Source organism: Colius striatus, chromosome 1 (assembly GCF_028858725.1).
Source record: "Colius striatus isolate bColStr4 chromosome 1, bColStr4.1.hap1, whole genome shotgun sequence".
Taxonomy (NCBI): domain Eukaryota; kingdom Metazoa; phylum Chordata; class Aves; order Coliiformes; family Coliidae; genus Colius; species Colius striatus.
In genome coordinates this window covers 51,455,758-51,483,041 of record NC_084759.1, presented here as the reverse complement: position 1 = coordinate 51,483,041, position 27,284 = coordinate 51,455,758, and the positions used below count along the sequence as shown (strand labels likewise).

General features: G+C 37.7%; 1 protein-coding gene and 1 non-coding gene across 2 annotated transcripts in view; one reads left to right on the top strand and one right to left on the bottom strand.

Annotated features, from left to right (window-relative positions):
* Window positions 1-27,284, bottom strand: part of GPC6 (glypican 6) — a 526,929-nt gene that overhangs the window by 190,747 nt on the left and 308,898 nt on the right. The window contains exon 3 of the mRNA XM_062020522.1: window positions 15,687-15,852. Within this exon, the coding sequence (XP_061876506.1) occupies window positions 15,687-15,852 (166 nt within the window). The remainder of the gene's footprint in view (window positions 1-15,686; window positions 15,853-27,284) is intronic.
* On the top strand, window positions 26,475-26,669 carry LOC133624711 (U2 spliceosomal RNA). The gene has a single exon (XR_009818063.1). It is a non-coding gene; the product is annotated as a U2 spliceosomal RNA (small nuclear RNA).

Here is a 27,284-nt window from a genome sequence, read left to right as displayed (position 1 = left end):
TACTCTCCTCTCCTTAAAAAAATCTCCTTCTGAAACACAATAAATCACAGATCTGAGCATTTCTCATCTCTTTTTACAATGGCTTGGCACATATGTGTAAGATAATCTCAAAGTTCATGTAGATTTATGAACAAACATTCAAAAATTTGATCAAAAAAACATTCTGATAATATATAGGTTTTGTGACCAAGTTGAAAATGAAAAGAGACCTTATCCTTCATAAATGTTTATTATTTTAATCCATAGCAAATGCAATGTTCTTCAATTTAAACACTGTTTCAAAAGCCCACAGAGGTGAAAGCTGCAACAAAATAGAGTGCTTTTAGAAAAATAAATGAAGGATTGTGAAAAATAGAAACGTTTCCTATGCCACTGACTAAGCTATAGTACAAGCCTCCTGCTTTGCATATTGATATGGAACACTGAAAATCTAAGTGGTGAGCACAACTAGGAAAAACTCCATCAACAACAATCATAGAATCATAGAATCATAGAATCATAGAATCATAGAATCATAGAATCATAGAATCATAGAATGGTAGGGGTTGGAAGGGACCTTTAGAGATCATCAAGACCAATCCCCCTGCAGAAGCAGGTTATCCGAGATCAGGTTGCATAGGAACGTGTCCAGGCGGGTCTTGAAGACCTCCAAGGAAGGAGACTCCACAACCCCTCTGGGCAGCCTGTGCCAGGGCTCCCTCACCTGAACAGTGAAATAGTTTTTTCTTATATTTAAGTGGAACTTTTTGTGTTCCAGCTTCATCCCATTACCCCTTGTCCTGTTTCTAGCTACTATAGAAAAAAGGGATGTCCCAACCTCCTGACACCCATCCTTTAGATATTTATAAATGTTAATAAGATCTCCCCTCAATCTCCTCTTCTCCAGACTAAACAGCCCCAGTTCTGCAGCCTTTCCTCATATGAAAGATGTTCCAGACCCCTGATCATCTTGGTGGCCCTGCACTGGACGTTCTCTAGCACTTCCCTGTCCCTCTTGAGCTGTGGAGCCCAGAATTGGACACAGGACTCCAGATGAGGCCTCACCAGGGCAGAGTAGAGGGGGAGAAGAACCTCCCTTGACCTGCTGGCCACACTCTTCTTGATGCATCCCAGGATGCCATTGGCTTTCTTGGCCATGAGGGCACATTGCTGGCTCATGGTTAGTTTATTATCAACCAGGACTCCCAGGTCTCTCTCTGCAGAGCTGCTCTTCAGCAGGTCGACCCCCAGCCTGTGCTGGTGCATGGGGTTGTTCCTTCCCAGATGCAGAACTCTGCACTTGTCCTTGTTGAACCTCATAAGGTTCCTCTCTGCCCGACTCTCAAGCTGGTTGAGACCCCACTGAATGGCAGCACAGCCTTCTGGGGAATCAGCCAGTCCTCCCAGTTTGGTGTCATCAGCCAACTTGCTGAGAGTACGCTCTGTCCCCTCATCCAGGTCATCGATGAAGATGTTGTAAAAGACTGGCCCCAGAACTGATCCCTGAGGAACTCCACCCGCCACAGGCCTCCAACTCGACTCTGTGCCACTGATCACCACCCTCTGGGCTCTGTCATTCAGTCAGCTCTCCATCCACCTCACTGTCCACTCATCCAAGCCACACTGCCTGAGCTTTCTGATGAGGATGTTATGGGAGACAGTGTCAAAAGCCTTGCTGAAGTCAAGGTAGATGACAACCACTGCTTTCCCCTCATCTAGCCAGACGGTTATGCACTCATAGAAGGATATCAGGTCAGTCAAACAGAATTTTCCCTTGGTGAGTCCATATTGACTCCCCCTGATAACCATCTTATCCTTCATATGTTCAGTGATAACATTCAGGATGAGTTTTTCCATCACTTTTCCAGGGATGGAGGTGAGGCTGACTGGCCTGTAGTTTCCTGGGTCGTCCTTCTTGCCCTTTTTGAAGACTGGCATGACATTGGCCTTTCTCCAGTCCTCAGGTACCTCACCTGTCCCCCATGAATGTTCAAAAATGACAGAGCGTGGCTTATCAATCACATCAGCCAGCTCCCTCAGCACTCTAGGATGCATCTCATCAGGACCCATTGACTTATGAGCCTTAAGCTTGGCCAACAAGTCTTTAACCTCTTCCTCTTCCATCCAGGGCAAGTCCTCTGCTGTCCTGGCCATCCTGTAATCCTTGGTGGACTGGGCTTCCCAAACATTGGCCTGGGTCATAAAGACTGAAGCAAAGAAGGCATTCAGTACTTTGGCCTTCTCTGCATCCTTGGTCACCAGGGCACCCTCAGCATTTAGCAGCAGGCCCACATCCCCCCTCGCCATCCTTCTGCTGCTGATGTACTTGAAAAATGCCTTATTACTCTCCTTAACATCCCTGGCTAAATTTAATTCTAGAAAGGCTCTAGCCTTCCTAGTTACACCTCTACATGCCCTGACAACATTCCCAAGAAGCTTCCCAAGAAGCCAGCCCCCGTTTCCACCTCTCATAGATGGCTGCTTTCTGCCTGAGTTGTCCCAGCAGATCCTTGCTCATCCATGGAGACCTTCTACCTCCTTTTCCTCCTTTCTTGCACATTGGGACACACTGATCCTGGGCTTGGAGGAAGTGGTGCTTGAAGATTGACCAGCTCTCATTGCCACTTCTGTCTTCTAGAATCATATCCCATGAGATCCATCCAAGTAGATCTTTGAAGAGGCCAAAGTCAGCTCACCTGAAATCTAGGGTCATGATCCTGCTTTGTGTTCTGCCTCTTCCACACAGGATCTTGAACTCTACCATCTCATGGTCACTGCAGCTGAGGTTGCCTCCAACCTTCACATCCCCAACCAGGCCCTCCTTATTTGTCAGTACCATGTCCAGCAGCACACCCCTCCTTGTTGGTTCCTCGATCATCTGTGACAGGAAGTTGTCGCCAACAGTCTGTAGGAACCTCCTGGACTGCGTGTGCTTGGCTGTGTGGCTATCCCAGCAAATATCAGGGTGGTTGAAGTCCCCCATGAGGACCAGGGACTGTGATTGTGAGGCAGCTCTCAGCTGTTCATAGAAGGCCTCATCCACATCCTCCTTCTGATCAGGTGGCCTGTACCAAACTCCTACAACAATATCACCTGCCTTGCCCTGGCCATTAATTTTTAACCATATGCATTCTACCCTCTCCTCATCTCCACCCAGGCACAGTTTGGTACACATTAATTGATCCCTTACATAGAGAGCAACTCCACCTCCGTGCCTTGTCAGTCTATCTTTCCTGAACAATACATAGCCTCTGAAGCTACATATACTGCTATCAGCTGAAAAGGGCTGCGTTCTTGCCACTTACAGGGTATTATAAAGTCACAAAACTTTACACAATTTGTAGTCTATATCACCATTTGTGTCAAACTAGATCAGCGTAAAATGAGGAAAACAAGAAATTTGTAATTCAGTGTCATGAACTTAGGAAAAAGCTATTTGCAAACTGTTGTTTCACTCTGAGTCTGTTTTAAAATGCACGTTATGTTTACTTGATGGTTTCTTTCCCTGTAAAAAGTATCTGCCTAGAGGTGCTGCCCTGTAGTTAATTCAAAAATAGCAACAACGCAGATGTGAACACAAGTATCTTTATGTAAACTCTATCTGGGTTTACATTTGAGTTTAATATTGCTAGATTTCTAACAATTGTGAATCCAACTTGCAAAGTTTTACAAGATTTCTCTTACCCATCCACTGGCCTTTGTGCATCAGCTCTGCTTTCAGCTTCATGGCCTATATAATTAGATATGAAAACTATCAATTGTTTTTTTAAGGCAAGAGAAAACTAGTCAGATTTCAGAATCAAGAGACTTTGTCTTCCTGAACTGAATGGGGACTGGGGAGCTTGAAGCTGCTCTCGTAGAAAGAGCAAGAAGTATTTGCTTTCCTTATCTGCCATCAACAAATAACTTGACAAAATGAATTAATTTGGGAATTATTTTAGAGTTATATTCAACATCAGTACAATTAGATCTTCATGTATTTTTCACTGCCATATTTCCTTTATGAAATAATGTACATCAGCTAAAGTTCTGCCATACTGTCCCTCCTGATTCCAATCTGAATAATTGTTAAGCTTTTATTAAACTTTTATAGAAAATTTTGACCACAACTGATATGTCAGAGACTTCTTTAAAAGGTGCTAATGTATGATTACCATAGTTTAGCTTGTTTGTAATTTTTTCAGTATTAATACACACTCTTCAAAATATGCATCAGTCAGACAAGTGGCTTTTATATGTATTTTTTGGCAGTTGCATTTGAACAAACCAAATGTAATATGTACTTAAACCAATAAAAGATTGAATGATATTGTAAGAATATATTAACTAAATATGGAAAAGACAGTAAAACTAAATATTATTAAAGGACTCAAAACTGTCTAATAATCTAAAAGTGATTTATCTGCAGTCAACGTGTGAAAATGAGAATGTCAGTCATTGATATATGCAATAGAGGATTTTCATAGTACTAAAATATGTTTTTAGCCATCAGCATAGCTTAGAGCCTCTCATGCCTCATCTCTCATGCCTCCCACAGAAAGGTTTTCCTGACAGAAAATCTCCCAGGATAAAGTAGAAAGGAAACACAACCATTTCATTTTCTAATTGGTATGAAAAGCTAACCAAAGAGTAAGTGCAGTACAAAGAGAACCTAATTTTGAGTATGTTTCCAGCACTATCAGCAAAATTTCAACTAAGAAAACATTCATGGATTCATTTTTAGTTTGTCATAAGAAATACATAAACCCTTCTTTTGAATGTATAAATGAAACACAAATCACAAAATGTAGCTATGTGTGCCAGAACTGTCACTGTTGTGCTCCTATAGAAGAGACAGTCTATACTCTGTTTATCAACTTCCCTTAACAAATGTATTGAAGTAAGGATGCTGAAGTATAGCTAAATGTCAGAAGAGTGGAATCTATTGGAAGACTTTCTGTGTCGTTTCATTTATGAAATTCAAGTTAGTAACTTATAAATGCTCTCTGTTTTATTGGCTCATGCTAAGCATAACTTCTTGTTTTTTTGGACATGATCTGTTTTCTACATTATATAATTTGGTTTAGTGATAGTTTTCATCTCATCCTACAGTTGAGCTGAAAGCAAAGACTGACCTTCATCTCATTTCACAACATCACAGTGAGATGTAAAGTTTGGCTGAAACATTGGGTTCTCTTCTGAGGTCTGCAACAAATATTCAGTGGAACCAAAATAGCATTCTTTGTTTTTCAGGCTGGTATTTTTTTTTCCCTACAGAGTTATCTGTATTTTAAGATTTTAAAAGACAGATAAAAAGGCTCTTTACTGCTGCTATAAATCGAAGTGGGATATTATGAAGGTGAGTTCCTACTGATATGGAAAGTTCAGTCTATGCTTCTGGTGCTTAAATGAAAAATACATGTCATGGGAGTTTAAAATCCCATAGGTTAACTTGAAATATAAATGACATTAAGGGTTGTTGAATTCTATATTACAGAGTAGGTGACACTGAATAACACAGAGCAATAACAAATATAAGAACTGAATTTTTCATATTACCTTCATATTACCTTCTAAACACATTGGAATCTCCCAAATGCATCAGAACACTTTTAGATTTTACTGTGGCAAAGATGCTCAATGAATTTTGACTGTACCAGCTCTGTAATAGCACTCTGGGCCAAACTGGTTTTCTTATCTGTAGAAATGGTAAGACTTTCTGTTAGTAAAGCAGATAGAAAGGAGGAAAAAAAATCTATGTTTCTTCTTGTAAAGATTTTTTTTTTCAGATTCAGAAATTATTGGTAGAAATGGAGGGTTGACATGTTGCAAGAAGAGAATCCATAGGACCCCTACCAGAAAGAAATAATTATTTACTGAATCTTTTGTTTTACTAAAATTCTGAACCTTCTAATGGTTTTAAGTTTTGCCCCCACTAAATCTGACACTTATATGGGGTACTGTGTAGGGATCTTTATCACAGTCTCTGCCAAGACGTAAGAACTCTATAGCTCAGTCAACCACTCTTCACTTTTCTATCAGCTTATCCTCAAAAAGTCTTTCAGAAATTATAATGTTGCTTGAGTATAATTTGTGCCCTTGTATATCTATGTGGCTTCATTAGAAAAAAAAAAAAAACCCTCTTTTTGTTTAAATTAAGAAACATATGCAATTAATATAATAGCCATGCAAAATTATGTAACTGAGTAAGTTTTGCCATATTGCTGATGAGGTTTGGAGTTTTTGGCAATACAAAGTAATTTATGTATGTCTCAAAAAGACCTACTTTAACAGTTAAAAAGTAAATAAAATTTAGTAATTTAGACAGAGATTGTCTACACATTGTAATTCTTTTACCGAGTCTTGGGTTGAATTTTTATTCTTTAAGAAACATGAAAATGAGACTTGATCTGAAATTCAAGGACTAAAAAAGCATAAGGAAATGGTACTGAGAAACCCCATAATACTTTGTTAAATGATTTTGGCAGACAATTTACAACCCCAAGTCTCTTTTTCTTGGGGGTGTGTATTGTTCCTCTGTAGAATTAGGATTTATTGGTAAGGATAAATTAAGGCTGGTTGTCAACACTACTTTGTTTCTGTATTTAAAAAAAAAAAAAGTGTGCATTTTCCTTTTAAGGTCATAGGACAGGATTATAAGAAGATAATATACTACCTAAGACATTATCATAAACAGATTAGCCTTTACCAGGTAATGGCTCAAAATTTTAATATACAGCAAATCAATGTCAATTTTGCTTTGACATCATTGTGGTAATTGATTTGCAACTATCGCCTTTGATCGGTATCATATAACAACCCCAGCAGAGTATTTTCAGATATAACCAAGTGTTTTGATAATAGTAAAGTTTGGAGGTTTCTTGCTGTAGAATAAACTTGCCGAGTTGAATGCATCTCTCATACATTTACCTGAATAACAGAGAACATAATGTGACATTTGTTTCTAATATGAAAACTGATTTTTACTTGATGCAGTTTTCTAAAATAGATGCAAATTCTAAGATAAAATATTTTAAAAGTATAAAATGGTGTTTCAGTGCAATAAAATACTTTTCTCAGATATATGGTCTTAAATACAGCTGAATACAAGGCAAATAAAATGCAGAAAAATAGACAGACAAAAGTTGAAATAGAGCTTTCAATATTCCGCTGGACAAAATTCAAATTATTGCATCATTATGTTTTTCCTTAAAAATAGGAATGCCTGCAAAACATAAAATTCAGATCATCTGAAGTTTATCAATATTGTCCAAGTCAAATGATGATGTAACTGAAAATATGTTTATAGAGATAACATAATTTATGTGCTTCCTAGTTTAATACAGCATTACATCAATTAAGTACAGCCAAACTAGCAAGTTGAAACCAAAGAAATTGATACTTAGCTTCTCCTGCTCACTACATTTGAAAGAAATCTCTATGTTCAAAATAGTGCACATTAGAAGTTAACCAGTCTTATTTTTATTTCTACTTCAGAAAATGAAAAGCGTCACATGTTCTTAATTTGGATTTATACTCCTTGAAAAAAACAACTGCATTGAAGTAACTCTTTCAGGTAACTGAACTGTAAAAGCATGGGTAAGTTCTGGAGTCTGAGTGCATTCTCCATTCATGCCCTTATTTCATGTACCAGAGAGACCAGGTGCCTTAGAGCCCCAAGCCAAAAGGGAAACTAGACCAAGTAAGAGACATGGTATTTTCCAGCTGGTTTCAGGACTGTGAAAGTGGGAGATCAGCACACTGAAGTGAATGAAGGATGCCCCTACAGGTAAAGAGAGATTCACCCCCACATAAGTGTACCTAATTCAAAGATCTTTTGAGGTGTAAATATTCAAAGTAATCTAGGACAGAAAGAGTAGTACTCTTTAGTGCACTTCTAAGCAAGAAGTCCCTTAAGACATTATAGCTGTGGATGTAGAAAAGTATAAAATAATAATGCTTGATTCACACAGTATTAACATATTCTTCTGTTTCTAGAGATGTCTCATGTAACATCCCTGTGTTCTTTCATAGCATTTTGGAGGGCAGTAACAAAACTGCTTCCCCAGCACTTCCCCTGAATGCAAACACAGAAAAATTTGCTATTCTATGCAACTTCCAAACTGCTTATGCCTACTAGCCAGTCATTTCACTTTGATGTAAAATGATGTGAAGGAGTTGGAGATGAGGAATGAAAATGGATCTAAAAAGTCATCATTTAGGTCCCATGCTTTCACTATAAAATCTTTTAAGCTTTTTTGACAATGCTGATCAGCCTTGTTATTTTCAGAAGATGCTGTAACATCTAAATGCTACAGTCAACTTAGGGCTCTGTTGTGCCTGGTGAAAGTGCTGAGTATGTGACCCTCATATCACTTCAAGTTTTGAGAAGCTTTTTCCCAGGAATGCAGAAACCATACAGTTCAAGAGGATTGGCAAAGGCAGAATTCTAGAACTGCTGAATTTGATTCTGTATTTGTAACTTGCACATAACATGATGATGGGTGATGAGTGTCACATCTCTTTATCCTTAAGGAAACTGACATAGTTATCACCATTCATTAATTACCATACTTCATTTGCACAAGTCATGCTAAAGCTCAGGATCTGCGTCTTCAGAAAGCCACAGTTCCATTTTAGGAGCTGAAGTTTTCAAGAGTCACCCGGAGTGAGGCCATTAGCATCCTTCCAGGATGCATCCTCCAAGGAACAAGCTGCCAATGGTGTCAGGCCAGGTGAGTTCCAGCCCTCCTGAGACAGTAACTGGAGCAGAAGATCGCTATAGTCTCTTAGAAGGGAACCTCCTTTTTCAGTGACACATCCTGCAGGGCAATGGATGCTGTGAGCTGCTTGCAAGAAACTGCATTGCCCCAGAGGAAAGCACAGAGATTTAGCAGGGTAAGTAGAGTTTAAGCAGCAGGCAAGTGCTGGTGCTATTTGCATGCTACTGACAGTCTGAATTCATTACCATCTGAGGAATTACATGCCCAGGTTGTGTATCCTTAATACTTATGAGGGAAGAGAAACAGTAGGGAAAGAGGTAATACAGCTGCCCTCGTAACACAGTATTTACCTCACTGAGTGGTGATCACAGAATCATAGAATCTTAAGGGTTGGAAGGAACCTCAAAAGATCATCTAGTCCAACCCCCCTGCCAGAGCAGGCCACCTAGAGTAGGTCACATAGGAACTAGTCCAGGTGGGTTTTGAATGTCCCCAGAGAAGGAGACTCAATTCATCTGGGCAACAGGTTCCAGTGCTCCGTCACCCTCATCGTGAAGAAATTCTTCCCTTTATTTCAGGGATGCTCTTATATACTCTGACTAAGCCATCAGGTCTTGTAAGCAGTGATTCTACTATTTCTGGAACACAGGGGAAAATGTGGGATCATGGAGGCTTCTGCTTATTAGAGAATCTAAATATTATAATATGGCAATTTTCTAATTAGACATCATCAAGTTGAGTTAAATTATGATGTTAGATCTGCTTACAGTACTTCAAATAGTACTTAAAATTCCTTTGTATAGGCTACCCATTGTGGTGACTGGTGGGCCTGAAGCACACTAAAGAACTTTTTCATAAGCAACATTAGATTTACATCCATAAATCTGATTGTTGTCAACTTTTGTGCAACAGATTTGCAGTTGAATTACACAACTTACTTTCCATTGCTTTTGGGAATCATGAGCTAAAATGGGAGAAAATAATTCTAAACTACAGATTCCATTCTTGTCATATATATCCAAGAAGAGACTCCACAACCCTTAGAGCCACCCAACAAATCCTGTCACTTCAACTAAGGGAACAGATGTTGGTGTATAATAATGGCTACCATATAGAGATAAGAAGGTTAAATAAACTTATCCAAACTCTGGAGGCACAAGAGTTTCTCTAAGAAACATGGCAGAAAATATGAGAACCATTAGATCAAGGTAATTTTCCCTGTTCTTATTCTGATGGGTGGTTTTACTAGAGGTGTCATGATGAACTTTTTTCAGGAAGAATGCAAGAAAGGATGATTTTAGTCTAAACAACTAAATATTTGCTAAGTTGACACAAATTGTAAATGAGGCGTTATATACAGGTTTTGATTTTTAGTCTGCCTTACCAATGAATGCTATCAGTTTTCACATGAACACAAGATGCACATTATGGAATTTTAGTTCTTGCGTTCAAGTACTCATTTGATGCATGTGAAACCCCAAATTAATGAATTTCTACCAGAAACTGAATTTGGAGCAATGGCACCCCAGGTCTGCAGGAACTTTCTTCAGTGCCTCTGAATTATTCCTATGGAGGGCATACTATAACATTTTTTGTCCGAGTCCTTATGTGAGGCTAACTTGTAAATATCACAGAGTACTTTCATATAATAACTAAGGAGGAGGGTGGAAGAGGGACGAAATTCAAGCACTAGGTAACCAAGATTGCCAAAATCCCTAGTTTTAGCTCTTACTTACCATGATCAAGCCAAACTTTTGCTTACTGGGAGTTGCAACAGATTGCCAGCCTTTAGTCTGTTGTGTGTAAGGGTAAATAGAAGGGACAGATGCTGTACACTTCAGAGAAAGAAGAGGCAAAAGACCCAATTTATTTTGAATTTTATCTCAATAAACTACAGAGGTTCCCTGTTTTCATGAACCTAATATATAGTTGCCTACTACACCTATGGTTTTATTTATTTATGGTGGCCGTACATGCAGGAACATAACAATTGTAAAGGGTTACGTTTACAATTATAGACTGATGTTTTCGATGAAGCAAAATGAGTCTTGAAGAGCACAGTTATTGTAATAAGTCATTAAAAAAAGACAAATCGAGGTAGTCTCTTCAAGCATTATAAGGAAAATGTTTATCCCTGTGCTTGCACACAGAAGAGAGAAAACAGAATCCTGAGGGCTTTTGAAAGTAGTAAATAAAACTGATTGCATATTTTCATCACTCTAAAGCTTTCATTAGGAGTAAGTAGTTAAGGTTTTGATGGGGAATTTTACTTAAAATGATTGAATTGCTATAAGCTAGATTGTATGGTATGCTCTACCTCAGCAGGTCACGTAAGGTAACCTGAGGTAAATGTCTGAGTCACACTGATAGGGAAAAAAAAGAAGGATTCTTAAAGTACAATGATGAGAAAGTTTGTTAGTAGTGCAGAGCTTCTGCAATGACAGTAAGTGAAATAACATCAAGGCTGAAAGGAGAAGCTTTTGCTGAAACCTTGCAGATATGATTGTCTCCTGTGGCTGATGTCTGGCAGGGTGGTGGCAGTAAGAGGTGTCTCTGAGCTTGAATGCCAGCTTTGTTGGCTTTGAATACTGCAGTGTGAATACACCACATGCTGATATGCCTTGCTACACTTCTGAGCTTGTCAAATATTGAATACACTGCTAGCAAGCCACTTGCTTTCCAGACTGAGCAGAAGGATGGCTGTGGACGTGAACTAGTGGAGGAGCCCCTTGGCTCCTTTTTGCAGACAGGAATGTGTTCCCAAGCCATCAGAATCACAGTAATTTGCATGTCTCTGTTACTGCAAAACTTCTGAAGTGCTTTCCACAATGTCCTACCTGTTAAAACATGGAAGTAAGGATAAGATGTGTCTGATTTACCACTGAATAATTCCTAGGTGGGGGTGGTGGTGGGGAACTACTTGCAATTTCTGGTGTTATAAATAGCAATGTAGTGGCAAACCTCCATGGACTGCGGTAAAGCAATCCATGGACTACACTACCACACAGGCACTAAGCTAGTGTACTCTTTGTCACTAAATACAGTAACAAAGCATTTATTATCTAATTTAGGTGTCTACAAAAAAAAAAAAAAGCGCCAAGATACAGTTATTGCTGTAAGTAAAGCAACTACCTGGGATTTTTGCTCTTCTATTGCTCTGAATTACTGGAGGGCTATCATATTTGGCTCACAAACTGACTTGACATTCAGATTTAGTATCATTTATATTCTGTCTCAAGACACAGGAAAGTTAACCCCACTGTTAACTGTGAAAGAAATCGTGTAAAAAACAAATGGATTACAACCACTTTGCTATCCTGAACCTGTGGATAAGGCAGTGGTCAGAATGACATACACTTGCTTTCACAGAAATCATCTTTTTGCATGTATTGATTCTGAAGCTGAATGAAAGTCCCAAGGGAAACTGTGGTGGTCACTAAGTGGAGTTCATTCCTTGACTGACATTCCTGCTTTAAAAAAAAAGAGCAATTAAAGGAAAATAAATGATCGACTGTATAGAAAGCTAATGTTAGGGAAAGTCAAGGAATCTCAGGATAAGAAACAGGGACTGAAATCCAATGCAGCTAGAGAAAGAGGAGTATCAATAAAACGGAACGTAATTCCCTAAGGCATATAATGTTTGAATCTCTACAAGTGGGAATAGCTTTCTCCTTTTCTTCTATGAACAGTAGGATCCATGATCCTTATCACTGTTAATTGATATAGCTCCATGGAAGGAAGCATGGAATTTTGATTGTATTTGTTGGGCCACGAGACAGAGAAAATCTCCTTTTCCCCACTCCACAGAATCAGTCGGCTCCTCCCCTGAGGCAATCTTCTTCCTCAGCAGTACAGTTCCTCATTCTCTTTATCTTGCATTTGCTAACTTTGCTTGAGACTGGTGCAAAGCAGATTATGAGGGGTAACTAACAGGCAAAACATCAGAAGCAAACTTTGTCAAAATACACATTTTCAAAGTCAGTGTGGCTGTTTTACTTTTAAATATCTCTTAAATGGAAGAAGAATTTATTCATGATAGTTTCATAATTAGGATTTTTAAAGACTGTCTTCCTTTATCAGGCAAAAATCTTGAGTTTCAGAGGAATTCTGCTAGAATGAGATGCGCTACATTTGGCTTTTATTGTGCAATAATGAAGGCAACAAAATAAAAAAAAGCTCATAATGAAATGTTACACAAAAAGGACACAGACCTTAAGGTGACACAAACAGGAAAAATACAATAAACCATGTGTCATGCTGCTACAGCTGTTTTACCTCTTACCAATTTTCACAGTCTATAAAATCTTGGAAAGCACCAGATGTTTAGGAGAAGCTGTCTCACTCCCTAGCTTTGAAAGCAGATGCAAGATTTATTAGTGCTATATAAATGTGATTTCAATCCTGACTTTTATATTTATAAACTAGGTGGAACATGTAACACATCCTGTGTTCAGAGAACCCATTTACTTTCCTTTGCTCCTCCTTACTTGTCGATCTCGGTTGTTGCTGAACAATTATGGTAACTACAGAACAATACCAGAACATGCAGTCCAAATGACAGTATTTGCTTAGTTACTAACAAACACATCTGAGAATTTTCTCCCAGTACCAACTCTTGCCAAAACGATCTTGCAATACACAGATTGTGAGCTAAGCAAAACTATCTTGTTGTGTATGAATATGCACTAACATTTGGGATTCCTGCCTACACAGAGATTGTTAGTGCACAAAATTATCTTTTCTTTTTTTCTTTCTTTTTTTTTTTTCCTAGTGCATGGTTCCCAGTATCAGAACAGGGATAAAAACTGTTCATGCATAATTTGCAATCTTTCATAGCTCAGCGGTGCTGTAAAGTGCTGCCGTTCGTTTTAATTCACTGAGTAGAAGTTTTGTTGTGTTTAGTATTGTGGGAATTGCATGTGTTATTGGAAAGCCTCTGACAGCTGTCAGAGTCAGAGAGAACTTGCCGCATTTCAATCTCTCATAAAGGAAGGACTAAGGACACTCATCTTTAGCAAAGCTGTCAGAGGCCTCAAAAAAAGGATAAAATGGAACACCTTTTCAAAACACAGGAAAATCTCTCTTTGTCCTTCTTTATTCCTTTCCCCACTCAGTTGTAGAGGGGAAGTTGTACAGGTAGAAGAAAAGGAAATAAGTCTTCACATATTTGTACTTTATACTACCTTGTCATCAGTGACCTGAGGGCATAGTTGCATAGCATCCTGCTCTCCTTTAAGGAAATGCACAGTGTAATACATAGTATTTAATAAATTGACACTATGTTTTAACAGACCGTACAAATTTTCATGCAGTTTTTCTTTTCTGAGAGCAAAAATAATGAAAATCTGAAAGACATTGATGAAGATAATGGCTTTGCATCAAAGACTCTGAAAGTCTGAATCTGTAAGCATTTCCACATTTTCCAACACATACTTCATCCTGTCCAGCACTCTTACTGAATTTAAAGCACCAGAAAATCTTCTCTTATGATCTGAAATTTTACCTTCCAGCTTTTGATTTGAGCAGATACATGCTTAAATAAAAGCTGTGTTGTTTAGTTTAGCAAAAATACATTTTTTCTAAAAGCCTATATTATTTTCTTTGATCAGAATTCATGACAATTGGTCTTGCTTTTACTTTTTAATGACAAAGGGAAGGTACCTTAAGCACAGTTTTTAACAGTTTGGCATTGTTTTCCTATCAGCCCCTATTGAGCTTTCTGATGACTAACTGGCAGTTATTTTCACACCAGTAAATCCCACAGATATCCCTCCATACAGGGCTCTTTTAACCAGACAAAGGACTGAAAAGGCATGTTTAGTTGCATCATTTGTTCATTATTGTCATTTGCATTTTTGGCTTATGCTATTTTTATAGCACACTCAATGCTGTTTTTCACTTTGCATACTCTGATTCATTTTTCATCCTGTTTTCTTCTCTGCATCCATTTTCTACCACCTCTGTGCTGACTAAAGTGAAAATTCATGAATGAGTCAGAGTCAAATTTTCAAAGTCACATTGGTCAGTGGGGTTTGGAATTAAGCAAAAATGAGTTGGTTCATATTTTGTCTTTCTAAAAGAAGAAAATAACATTTCCTTTCTTTGGTTTCAATATAGAGAAATTTATCCCATGTTTTCCAGATGCTTTTATATTCTGTGATGCTCCTTAGTGACTGATGTAACTATCTGTTTCTGTTCTTTTTATATTATCATTAGCTTTGTCTAATTCATCATCCTATTCTATATATCATCAAAAACAACTTGAAGCTCTTATTTCTTGTTAAATGTTACTCTTTGAGGCTATTTTTGTTGGTTTTTGGTTATTTTTCTGCTATAGGATATCTGAACGGCTGTTTAAAGATTACTTTTCTGTTTCTTCTTTACTTGAGTAAAGAATTATGTGAATAAAGCTAATAGCAGCTTTCTTTAAACATATATTCTATGCTCCATTCTTAAGTTTTGATTGCATGTTTGCTACTTCCTATTCAGCACACTGAAAGGGAGATATTAACATATTTTATTGAAGAACAAGGAATTAATCTTTTCTTATATATGTAACTTTTTAAGGGTTTTTTTAAACTATATTCTACCAGTGCTACCAGAACAGCAGTTGTTGTGATTTATGTTGACTAGATGTTGCACGATGTTATTGTCTTCTCAACTTGCAAGAGCCTAGTTTTCAGCTGCAATATACACTACTGAGATGTTAAGCTTGTTATCAAATCCTTAACCAAAAATTTCTCAACATTTCACATACCATGTAATAATTCATCTCAGAAGCTGTAACATCACACCATTCATTGAATTATGAAATAGAAAATGTGACTAGCTTGGATTGGGAAGAGTCGTTTCCTGATGCAAGCCAGGAAGGTCACTTAAAAGTGAGGTGCATCTGCAGTTGCTTCATTGCAAATATTGACCAACAGTGTCCTCTAACCTCACAAAACTCTGCAGATGTTTGTTATTACCAGCATTTCCTTCCACTAATATTTAAACTCTTCTTACCTATGAACAGATTCCACTCAGTATCCAAATCAGCCTGATTTGCTAGGCAGCCCTTCATTACATTGAGGCAATAGTTGTTGCAAGGTTTCACAGTGGGAAGTCCTCTGCAGTAAGGGCAGTACAACATCTTCATTAACGCCCGGATGCACCCTGGGGTGGGACTGACCTGCAGAGTTTAAGGGGGGGAAAGAAAAAGAAAAAGGAGGAAATCAATCTCCTGCTCTGTGAATTTCGGGATTGCTGAGATTATACCTCTCAAGCAGTAAGTGAAGAAAGGGTCTGTGAAAAGAGCTCAACTCTTAATAACACACCGTCCTATGATACTAATCGATTTCTGCCAATTATCTTCATTTGGCACAGGCAGCAGCAATTTTGAGGAATGCAAAAATCAACACTCTGCTACCGATGGCAGAACTTGCCTTCCCAGCCCCGTTACACAGTCTATTACAAATAGAAGGAAAAACATCCAGGGAATCAGTTGGACATGAACTGACTGATCCTAGCACAGAGGATCCTGAGGAGACCCCATGGTTTTCCTACTCAAGCTAGAACTGTCAGTCACATCACCACTGGATCAGATTTTCCTCTTTATTAAAGCCCAGTAATTTTGTAAAGAGATCAGACAGGGTTTTATACATTCCACATCTTGAGTGAGAAAAAGCATTACAGACAACAGTCTAATGCATTTCCATTTACATATCAGCATGGCACAAGTTGGCTGCACATGGTAAACTTAAAACAGCCACCAGAGTCAATGGAACAAAATCAAATGAATTTAAGATTTCCAGTCAAAGTAATTAACACTGGGCATGGCTGATACAGGGAAGTAGTATGCAGACATAAATTTTTAGTGGTATGTGTTACAATCTGCATTAGAAAGGTGAGAGTTTCCTGGAAAGGGAGCATGGAGATTAGAGGAAGGTTTTTGTATAAGGCTTCTCCATTATTTCTAATGATCCTTCACCTTGTTTTTTTTTGTCATCAAAACGTTAGGCATCTATTCAGCAATGTGCCTTCCATGTTCTATAGAGAGAAATAGGTATTTTTTGTGTCTTTTCTTTATCTCACCTCTTGAAACATAAGATAAATAACCTTCTGGAGGACATCCACTGAATTCTCCATATCCAAATTTAAACTGCACAAGTTGGTCACATCTGACAGCCGTGTGAAGCAGTTTGGGTAATATTATTTCCCTCACCCTCTTTTTTCCATATTTAATTGCTTCATCTCAGACTTTTAAAATCATATATATTACTATAATGTGCATTTTCAGGCCAGAAATTGTACATTGCATTAAAAGTATACACTGGTACTACTTGCAGTAGCATCTTGCCAAGGTGCAGTGGAATGTAAGTTTCTTGTGCTGGAGCGACAATCCAGAACAATAACAAAGGTCTACAGGATCCTGTGTGACTTCAAAATTCCTGGAGAGGAGAGTGCAAAGCAGTGACACTCCTTTCAGTCATTCTGTTGGTTTATGAATAAATGTAACACTTCTAATATAAATTTGAAGGGATTCAACTTTTTCTATACTCATGGTGATTTGTGCTGAAAGTATGAATCTGTCTTTGCGCTATAACAGTACATGCTAAACTGACTGATGTGGTTTATATTATCAGGATTGTACTAAAATGGAACTCTTTTCTTCTGCTCTGGAACATCTTTTTCCCTTTTTGCTGTTAAATCAATGTTTTAGAAAACTATGCAGAACATACTCTTTACACTGGACATTTTTACACGTAAATGTGTCTGTTAAGAGTTATAGCAAATGCTTCTCAGTATGCTCAGAAGTGATTTTGGCCTTGGTTTCCTAGGGAAATGCATTTTACTAGCACATCACTGATGGTGTGTGTTAAGATATCTTTATTCATCCTTTTCCAATAGCTTTTAAAGTGTCACCCAATTTCAATCAAATTTGACTGAGGACTTCAAGTGTCAGTACAGTAAGATTTTGAAAATAGACAACTGAGAGAAGAAAGAGAGGGAAGCTGTATTACCGTCTTTATTGAGGAAAAGGCTGAAGCATGAGGCCAGTTCCTCACAGGTATCAAAGAATCCATGTGGAGGAATGATGCTATGGATGATCCACAGGTTAAAAAAACACCAGAGGGAACTTCACCTTATTAAACAGCAGAATACAAGGGAAGTGGAACTTCATTCTTTCCACCAATCAGAACTACTTTTCAGATTGTAACTGTTTTTGCTTTATAACTCCAAACCTAGAACAGTTCCATTTTTACAAAAAGATTAGCAACAAAAGTGGAATGTAATCACAATAAATATACCTATGGTCAACAATAAAATCTTCAAACTTAATTTGAAATTGCTGCTCAAAATTAGAGATATTTCCATCTGTGGGCACTGCAAGTTTCATCAGAAAAGTCTTTCATACTTGAAATTATGGGTCTTAACAGTCCCAGAAGTCTTGTCAATGCAAAGATGGCAGCCGTTGTTTGACTCCTATATTCATCTGGAATCCACACATTCTCTCATCCATACCTTCCAAAGCCCACTCTGGTACTTATGCTGACAGCACATATACCTGTAGGATCTTGACCTTGCACAAAAATTCCCTGGACATTTCATTCTTGAAAAGAATAGCTAGAGGAGAGACACAGTCCCTGTTTTTATATTATATTAATACAAATCAAATTTCATATATATTTATATAAGCCTTACTTTATCACAAATGTAGTCTGAGAGGTAATTAGCTATCATGAATTTCTCTGTCAGTGGTCTAGATCATATCTCTGATCTGCTGGGACAAGACCTGAAAGGTCAGTTAGAATATTTGTTTGCACTGGAGCAGTGAATCCTGGATTCTTGTTGCATCAAAACTTTAACCAGAGTACTCCCAGACACAATCCATTGTGAAGTAGTCACGATAAATTCTTACTACTGAGAAAGAATGAGCAGGACCCAGGTATATCATACCTTGTCTATTTTGATATCCCATGTACAAAACGGTGGCATCATCAGCAGGATTTTACAAGAAAGGAAGGTTTCCTGCTTTTGAGAGTAGCAGTATAGTTTTAAAAGATAAAAGGCCAAGCTGTGACTCCAAGCAGATGGAGAAACAGGGGCCTCTGACAGATCTATATCAGCCTGTGACATAATTATATCGGCCTCTGACAAAGACCTACACAAGCAGCTCCTTGCTGATTAAGCTGCATGTTGCAGACCTCTGCTTCAGAAGACGCTATGCTGGTGTAATGAAATACAAGCACAGATCAATTGCTATCTCTAAGGCCAAATGGCAGGGACTGGCTTATATTCACATTGCTTATTGATAGCATCTTCTGCTCCAAGCTGGCCATGTCCCTTAATAATACATGGCATTTGGCATTACATTTCCTCCGAGTCCCATATGGTGCCTGAAAGACTAAAAAACGTAATAATTATTTTCTGTGGGTTTTTTTTTTCAGCTCAAAATGTTTGGAATAATAGGAGGCAATGGGATTAAAAGAAAGCCAAATGAAACGTTGCATGTTTTGAAGTGAGACAGGAGGTTATGTTTAATAGTGCTTAGGCTATGCTCAAGTTAGCATTGAAAACAAGGGAGAGAACCAAAACAAACACCTTAATACAGCTTTCTGGAAACGATCTCTCTCCTAAAAGAGTGCACAGGCACTATGAGAAGGCAGCCAGATAGAGAGCTTCAAAACACATCCAGGAGGATGACTAACAGTTAAGCTGTGACCTGATCACGCAATGAGTCCTGTTCTCAAGCTTTCTCCATACTCCCCTGTCACTTAGCAATACTCATGTACCTTCAGGTAACCAACCCTTCTCACTTGTGGCACAGGGAAACATTAAAGTAACTCAACTACTCTGGAAGGCTAAAAGTTAAATGCTGTGTTACAGTAATTAAATGCCTTTGAGAATCTAGCCTTCAGTGAGAACACAAGTTTCGGTTCTCAGCTTCAGCTATTTTTTCCTGCAACTTTATTTTCAGGTAATACAGTCACATTCTCCTTCAACAAGAGCTGAAGTATATTTCATGCAAAAAATAATCAAGTTTTACTCTAACATTCTGAAATCTTGGTAAACAAACAAACATAAACATATTCAGCTTAGAGTGTGTGTATTTCAGAAAACTAGGAAGACATGAAATCTGGAGATTATCACAGAAAGTTGATTTTCAACCACCTTGCTGCTGGCAAATTCTGTGAAATGTATTTTCAAAGCCCATTTCTTATTCCCATCTTAAAAATGAAATATTCAGGATCTCTCACATCTAATAATGCTTTTCTGCAGACCATCAAAGGGAAGATATTCATTTAATCCAGAAGCATTGAAAGCCTGCATCTGCAGAGGAGAGCTGTTCCTCAGCTTGTGAATGTTAACAGTTTTTCTGCAACATTTGTGGACAGCTTGGATTTTTTTTTTGTTTGTCTTTTAAAATATATTTCAATTGACTCTATGCTAATCACAGCAGAGAAATTTGCATGGACTTCGAAGTTTAGAAATGACTATTCCTTATGTAAATCATGTATTATAAATCAGTCAGATCACACTGAATGACATAACTGGGGAAACCACTGTAGAGGAGTCATTAATTATATCATGCTGTCTCCCTGACTGAGTAGGACATCTTCATTTCAGTATACATGAAATGCAGCACATCAGAAAAATGCCTTTCTGAGCTTTGATTGAGCCTAGTAGCTGCAGGACATGTTACATTACTGCATGTTGTAACATATTCTGACAGCTTCAGCTTTATCTAAATGTATGTTTTTGCATGCATGCCAAAAAATAAAAAGGCAAGTTTCTTTAGGGCTTCATTACTGAAAACTTCCTCCTTCAGAAACTCTACAGTGAATATTATTTAATGTAGAAGACAGATTTGGCACTAGTGAACTTGCAAATACAAATAGTTCAGGAGACAACTTTGGGTAAAAGCCATAAAATTGTTCTCTCTTGTAACAATGCATTTGCAAAGAGTGCTTTATTATATATTTGACCTGTTTTTATAATAAAAAGTCTTGGCTTTGTCAGATACACAAACATAAATATTTTTTCTGATATAAAAAGCCAGACAAACTGATTAAATAACTGGTTATCTTTAGAAGGATCAAATGCATTGATATGTAGTTTCTCTACTTGTATTTATAGGAGATTTCCTACTGAAGTATCTGTTGTATGTTGTCTGGTAATAAAGTAGGAATGTTTTTCCAAAGTAATATTGAATGTCCCATAAAGTCATACTTAGGTCCAGATCCTGTCATTCCTTGGCGTATAATATAATCTGTCAAATATGAGCAAACTGGATAATAACTCAGTGTCACCTCAGAGACCACAACAGGGGACACAACTTCCTATACTTCTTATGAACCCAAAGGAACTGGTCTCATTTGGGATCATGTGGAGCATGAAGACCTTGGTGGAAAACTGCTGTGAGGAACCAGTCAATTTCTAACCAACTGGTTCAGGAAGTAGATACTCTTTTAAAATGCCTCTGTGGTTGAACAATCCAGAGTCTGTGAAGGAGAAGAGGATTGCTTTCAATTTCTTACAAGCTTTACAAATACATTAACATCTTTGCTGATGTTTAAAAAGGGGAAACTTCTACTTTTTCCTATATAGTGTTCAAGATGAGGTGTGAAATGGTTTGCTTTATATGAGGGAGTCAGGTATATTCCTGTGATCCCATGTAAATGGTTCATAATTGGAGAGATTGTTGAAATGAATCCCTGTCTTTAGCACTTGTGTGTTGGCTAAATCATCTCCCAACTCAGTAAGCTGATCATGTGTGTCCTGTGCAAGCATGATCCACCGAGAAACTGAGGCACTGAAATCCTTTAGGTCTCTTTTGGGGTCTCTATATAATCCATCTACAAAATGATGGAAAAATTAACAAAGGTTCACAGCATGATTTTGCTCATAACTTAATTATCTCAAGAGTTTCACACAGGGCTAGGACAATAATAATAAAATGCTTACATATGTGGGCAAGTCAGAGTTTCATCTTTAATATATTGTCATGTCTTGACCAACTCCAAGAGAAATGCAAACTCCACTAAGAGTAGCAGTCCTTCCAAATTCTTCCACCATGAAGTTAAAGTATCTGTGGACAATTCCGTAGTCCAATTCTAGAGCTTCCTGTCCAAAAAGTAGAGTTCAAGTATTTCTATACAAATTATATTTAAAATCAAATGGGATGTAAGGAATAGAAGTTCATGTTTGTGATTTCAGAAGAGAAGGAAGAAGAGAAATATTTAATTAAGAATTGCTTATTATTGTATTCAACCTGCTAGAACAAAGGAATCTTTTCCTAAGCACAAAACCACCATTTCTGATCATCCATTATAAGAGTGATGGAACTGGGATCAGACCGAGATGTATCCTGAAGTACATGATTGCTGCAAACCTTTAGATCACACATCCTAAGAGCTACAGGTCCTTTTTTCTTTCCTTTCATCTTTAATTATCTTCAGTACAGAGACTAAACTTCAGTCCAGTCACTCACTACTTTTCATCATATATCTTTGACACTATCCTCTCAACAGGTTTCAATTACTTCCTATTGATTTTTGTTGCTGCTGTTTGTTTTTCATACTGGGCAAAGGAGGTAAAGCTTAGCTGACGATGTTTTTCTTCCTTTTGTTCTTTCTTTTTATAATATTTTCTCACTGTTAGATCAAAGTGATAGATTTTTCTTTTGTCCGTATTTTGACTATTTTCATCAGCACTGTGTTACTGGTGATTTTATTTAATAATCTAGATATCAGGCAAGTTCTTTTCAGCAGATTTCAACTGAAAATATATGTGTAACTAATTAGAACTACATAGAAATATTCATAAGATACTTGAATGCTTTATTAATATACTTGCCATTGTTTCAGTCTGTCTTTCAGATGCTAAGATATCAGTTCACTGCTTTTGTAGCACAATCTGATATAAAAATGGAAACACTACATCAGTCATATTCAGTTGGGAATTTATATTGTAGAAGGTCAATTTGAGACTACTTGCTTATATCAACCAAACATTTAGTCTAATACTAACCTCCTAAAGATAAAAATAGATATGTTTTTTAATAATTCATAGCTCCCCAGGTGACTGAAAGGTAGAAGACCTGGTTAGCCTACCACAGCTTGTGCTAGTATCTTTGACTTTATGCTTGAATTATACCAAAAAGCTATACCCAGTTAAACAGCTGCATGGTTCCCATAATTCTGGACTACTATATCTTTTGAATATGGTGAGATAAAATATGGCCAATTCAATCTTACTATTTTCATATCTAATAAAATATTTGTGCAGAAAAGATATAATTCATAGGTTGATATGTTCGATTGAAAATTACAAACATTTTAGGACAATATAGATGAACCCCAGAAAAGTTTTATAGTGTAAAAAAGGAAGTATACATTTAATTTCTCATAAAAACTGCACAGCATTCTTTCCAACTTCTATTAATATTACAGGCTACACAGATGGGTTGTTGAGTTTCCTTCTCTAGGGATATTCAAAACCCACCTGGACGAGTTCCTGTGTGACCTACTCTAGATGGCCCACTCTGGCAGGGGGTTGGAACAGATGATCTTTCAAGGCCCCTTCCAATCCTTAAGATTCTGTGATTCTGTGGGACATTTTTTGCACTTCTTTGGTCATCTCAGTATGACTATAGTTGCATTCTAACACATGTATAGTTCTGGAAGGTGAATGAATATTCCTCCTCCCTTTTACAGATTAAAAAAATGAAACATCCCAGGCAATTTTAAAAGACATTTAGATGGATAAAACCCCAAGTTATGCACTAGAATTTTTCAACACTGCTCATAGGCATCACTCTCATCTGTGATTTGCCTAAGTTATCATAACATGTAATTCTGAAACTGTCTATAGGAAAAAAAGGACTGCAAGTTTCTAAGTAATTACATCATGAGGCTGCATGTGAAATAATAAATCATTGTTAAAGAGATGAATTGTGGAATTCCACAATTTCCTCACAAAAGTCAAGGGCAAATAACCACAAGGACAAAATGTTCATATCTTTACTTGGGTGAGACTGAACTTCTATTTACAAAGGGAAAGAATAACTTCTCCTATTTTTAGGAAACTAGAGAAGTTACTTCTTAGATTATCTGAATAAAGAATATTCAAATTTGGAAAACCATTTGAAAAGCTGCAGTTACAGGATATTTTATGCTAAGCTATTTTTTTAATCTATTGAATCACTATGAGTGCTGCTTTGAAGCAGATTTTTTTAAACAGTTTTTTAATAAAGTGTTTGAATTCTCAGTTATCAATACTTAAAATGCGTTTTACCTGTCAGAGGCGTAATCAGTTTCAAACAACTGAGGTGGAAAAATGCTGTTTGGTTGTAAATATGATTAAATGAGAATTTTTTAGACTGAAAATAGTGCTAACTGAGAAAATACTCCAAGATACAGGGATTTACATCCCATGAGATATTACAAAGATGAAAAAACTGCCCAGCAAATTTTCTGGAAAAATAGTCATCTTTTTCATCTTAGAGTAAACCCACGTTAAATAGAATTCAAGATATGGATTCCATCTGTTATTTTCCCAGCATTTCAAGGGTAAAGTTATAGTAAAAAAATCTTTGAAATAACTTCCTTCTTTCACTCCCAGGAGACGAGAAATTTTGTGTTACACAGAAATAAGGAAGGAATTTCACAGCTGTTAGGTTTTTCAAATCCTACCATCTCTTTGGGAACATAAACGTTAAGACATTCTCTTAATAAAAAGTAGTTCCTCTGCTTTCTTCCCAGAGAAAAAAAAAATAACCATACTGCATCTCAAAAGGAAGTGTGTTCATTTCTTCCAGTCTCTTGTAGAATTGTCTGTGGCCTCCACCAGATAAGAGTGCCTTGCTTTAAAAGGAAAGCATGTAAGTTCTGGAAATAGAATAGGACATGATTGTAAGCATCAATGTCAAAAAAAAACCAACCCAACCCAACCTGGAACTGACTACTTCAAACAATTTCAGGAGCAAAAAAAAATTCTTAAAGTCCAGCATTTTAAAAGAAGTAGGATTTGCTCAACTAGAGACGATATCTAAATCTGACCTATGCTTCCTTACAAAACAGATTCACTTCAAACCTTAAAAAGGCATCTAAAATATGTGCTCATTACTCTCTTTTGTGGTGCTAGAGCGACTAATTCATACATCTGTTTAAAGTTAAGCAAGAAGAATCCACTGTGTTTTTGCAACTAGAAAACAATATTATCTTACTGAGCAATGATGTGCTGTTGCCTTGTAGAGTCAGACGAAGAGCCAAGTTGAAATGCGCATTAAGAAAGAATGGTGAGGAAAAAACACCAGACAAGACTGTACAATCAAGCCAAACCAACATTGTGCTCACTGGGAGGGACAAAAATGTTGCACTTGCAGAGGAGTAGGTTAAGTATTGCCCAAGTACAAATAAGAAATAGAAGGGGAGGACCTTGGTAATCTATAAATTGAACTCCCAGACAAGCAGGAGGGAAAACTCTGAGAAAGGGTTCAGATACAGAAAGAGAACTGTCACAGCAGGAGATAATGATCAAAATGAGCAGTTAGACATGCTGTTAAGCAATATCTGGATAGGAAATGGTGTGAAGAATGGTGAAAATCATGACTACTTAGAATACCCAAGAAGTTTGAAATGCAGACTACATGCCTGAGAGCAGTCTTACTGGCACTCTGTGATTCACAGTGCAAAACAGAAAAACACCAGAGAAGAAAATTAGTTCTCTCAAATAGAGAGAGAGAGGAGCAAAACTGTTTTGATCACTCATAAGTATTCACAAGTAAGTTTTGTTCGCTGTTCACTGACCTGTGAATTGTTTTACTGACATAAAAAGGGCATGAAGCTCAGAGTGGTGCAGAGGGCTGTGGGATATTTTTGTTGTGCGGTGTCAGCAAGAACACACTAGCCCTGATGAGAAAGAAATAAATGCATACATAATATTGGCAGTCTCAGTCAATGATAAGTTATGCAATAATTTGAGGTGACAAATGACAACAGATGGACCCAATACATTCCAGCTGCTTCCTACTCTAAGAAAAATGATGGAATCATGATGCAGAAGACATTTTAAAGTTTATAGTAAGGTGATCACTATCTGAATTCATTTACAATGGCAATGTCCTGGATACAGCAAGTAAGGATATGTAGATTCCTTACAGATGCCTTCCTGCAGGACTGTTGATCTGGCTGGGCTGCATATTGGCAGTGACCAAATGATAGAGGGATTGGGTGGACTAATACTGAAAGGAAGGTATTCTAGTAGAGAGTGAAATAAAATTGTAGAGATAGTGAAGCAAACAGCTCCAAGGCTGATAGATTTGTCTACTTGATAAACTTCTTCATATTTCTATACTGAACGTTTTTCACTGATTTCAAAGGGGAAAATCTCATAAGTAGCCCTGGACACATAAAGGTATACAGTAAATTTGAATGCATTATCTTGTTCTCTGATAGTTTACAGAAGGATGAATTGCAGCAGTAAAATGCATTCTGTGTCAGATTGACTAGGATTGGAAAGGTAACAGATCTAAAATTGGAAAAATTAAAAGAAGAAACTAAACTGGGAAAAAAATGCAGTCTAAGATTATTTTCTTTTATTCATTTTACCATAGGAATTTAAACCCCAACAATTTCAGTTATCACTACAAACTAATGTAATTGTCTTGATTTACAGTTCTTTTTCAACTGCAGAAATGTATGTGTTGTGGTTTAGATCTGTCAACAGTCCTTGAAAGCACTGATCCTATACCATCCTCAGTGGGACAGAAGTGCTCTGCAGTACACACTGAAGCCTCTGTCCCAGATGCACACTTCCCAGTTGTTGGTTAAGATGAAGTGCATTAGCTTTTCTTATCACTTTAATATCTGATATATCCTCAGCTTCAAGATTTAATATTAAATGGATTTAGAGGTCACGGGAAGGAATAATCGCTTCCTCCATCCACTCCCGAAACTGCATCAACCTGAAATTGCAGTGCTTCCAGGTACTGTGGCCATATTTTGACTGCATGGCAGGTGGAATCTGGATCCATGTACGATGCTTCCACAGATCTTCCAGAGATATTCTGGTGGCACAATCAATGGCCACAATGTCACCTACCCGACTGAGCCTATATATTCCACGAGACTGATGCAACCATTGCAGCTGTGCTCTGCACAGAGGACTCCTGAAATCTTGGGTTAGAGACACAGTGTACATGGCAAAAGCTTGTAACTAGGATTACCCTTGTCCCTGCTGGTGTCACTCTTCCCAGCAGACTTTCAGAGACTTTCCAAAATAAGTTAGAAAGACTTATGTTGTAGACAGGATGTGTCCTGAATACAGCTGCAGACACACAAACCAGGACAAGGATTTTTATGTTTCTGCCCCAGCATGCTTGTTAAGTAAGATATCAGTCCTTTCTAGATGGCAAAATGTCTGTTCATGTTTAATCTGGAAGGACAAGTGCAGAGTCCTGCATCTGGGAAGGAACAACCCCATGCACCAGCACAGGCTGGGGGTCGACCTGCTGAAGAGCAGCTCTGCAGAGAGAGACCTGGGAATCTGATTGATAATAAGCTAAATATGAGCCAGCAATGTGCCCTTGTGGCCAAGAAAGCCAATGACATCCTGGGA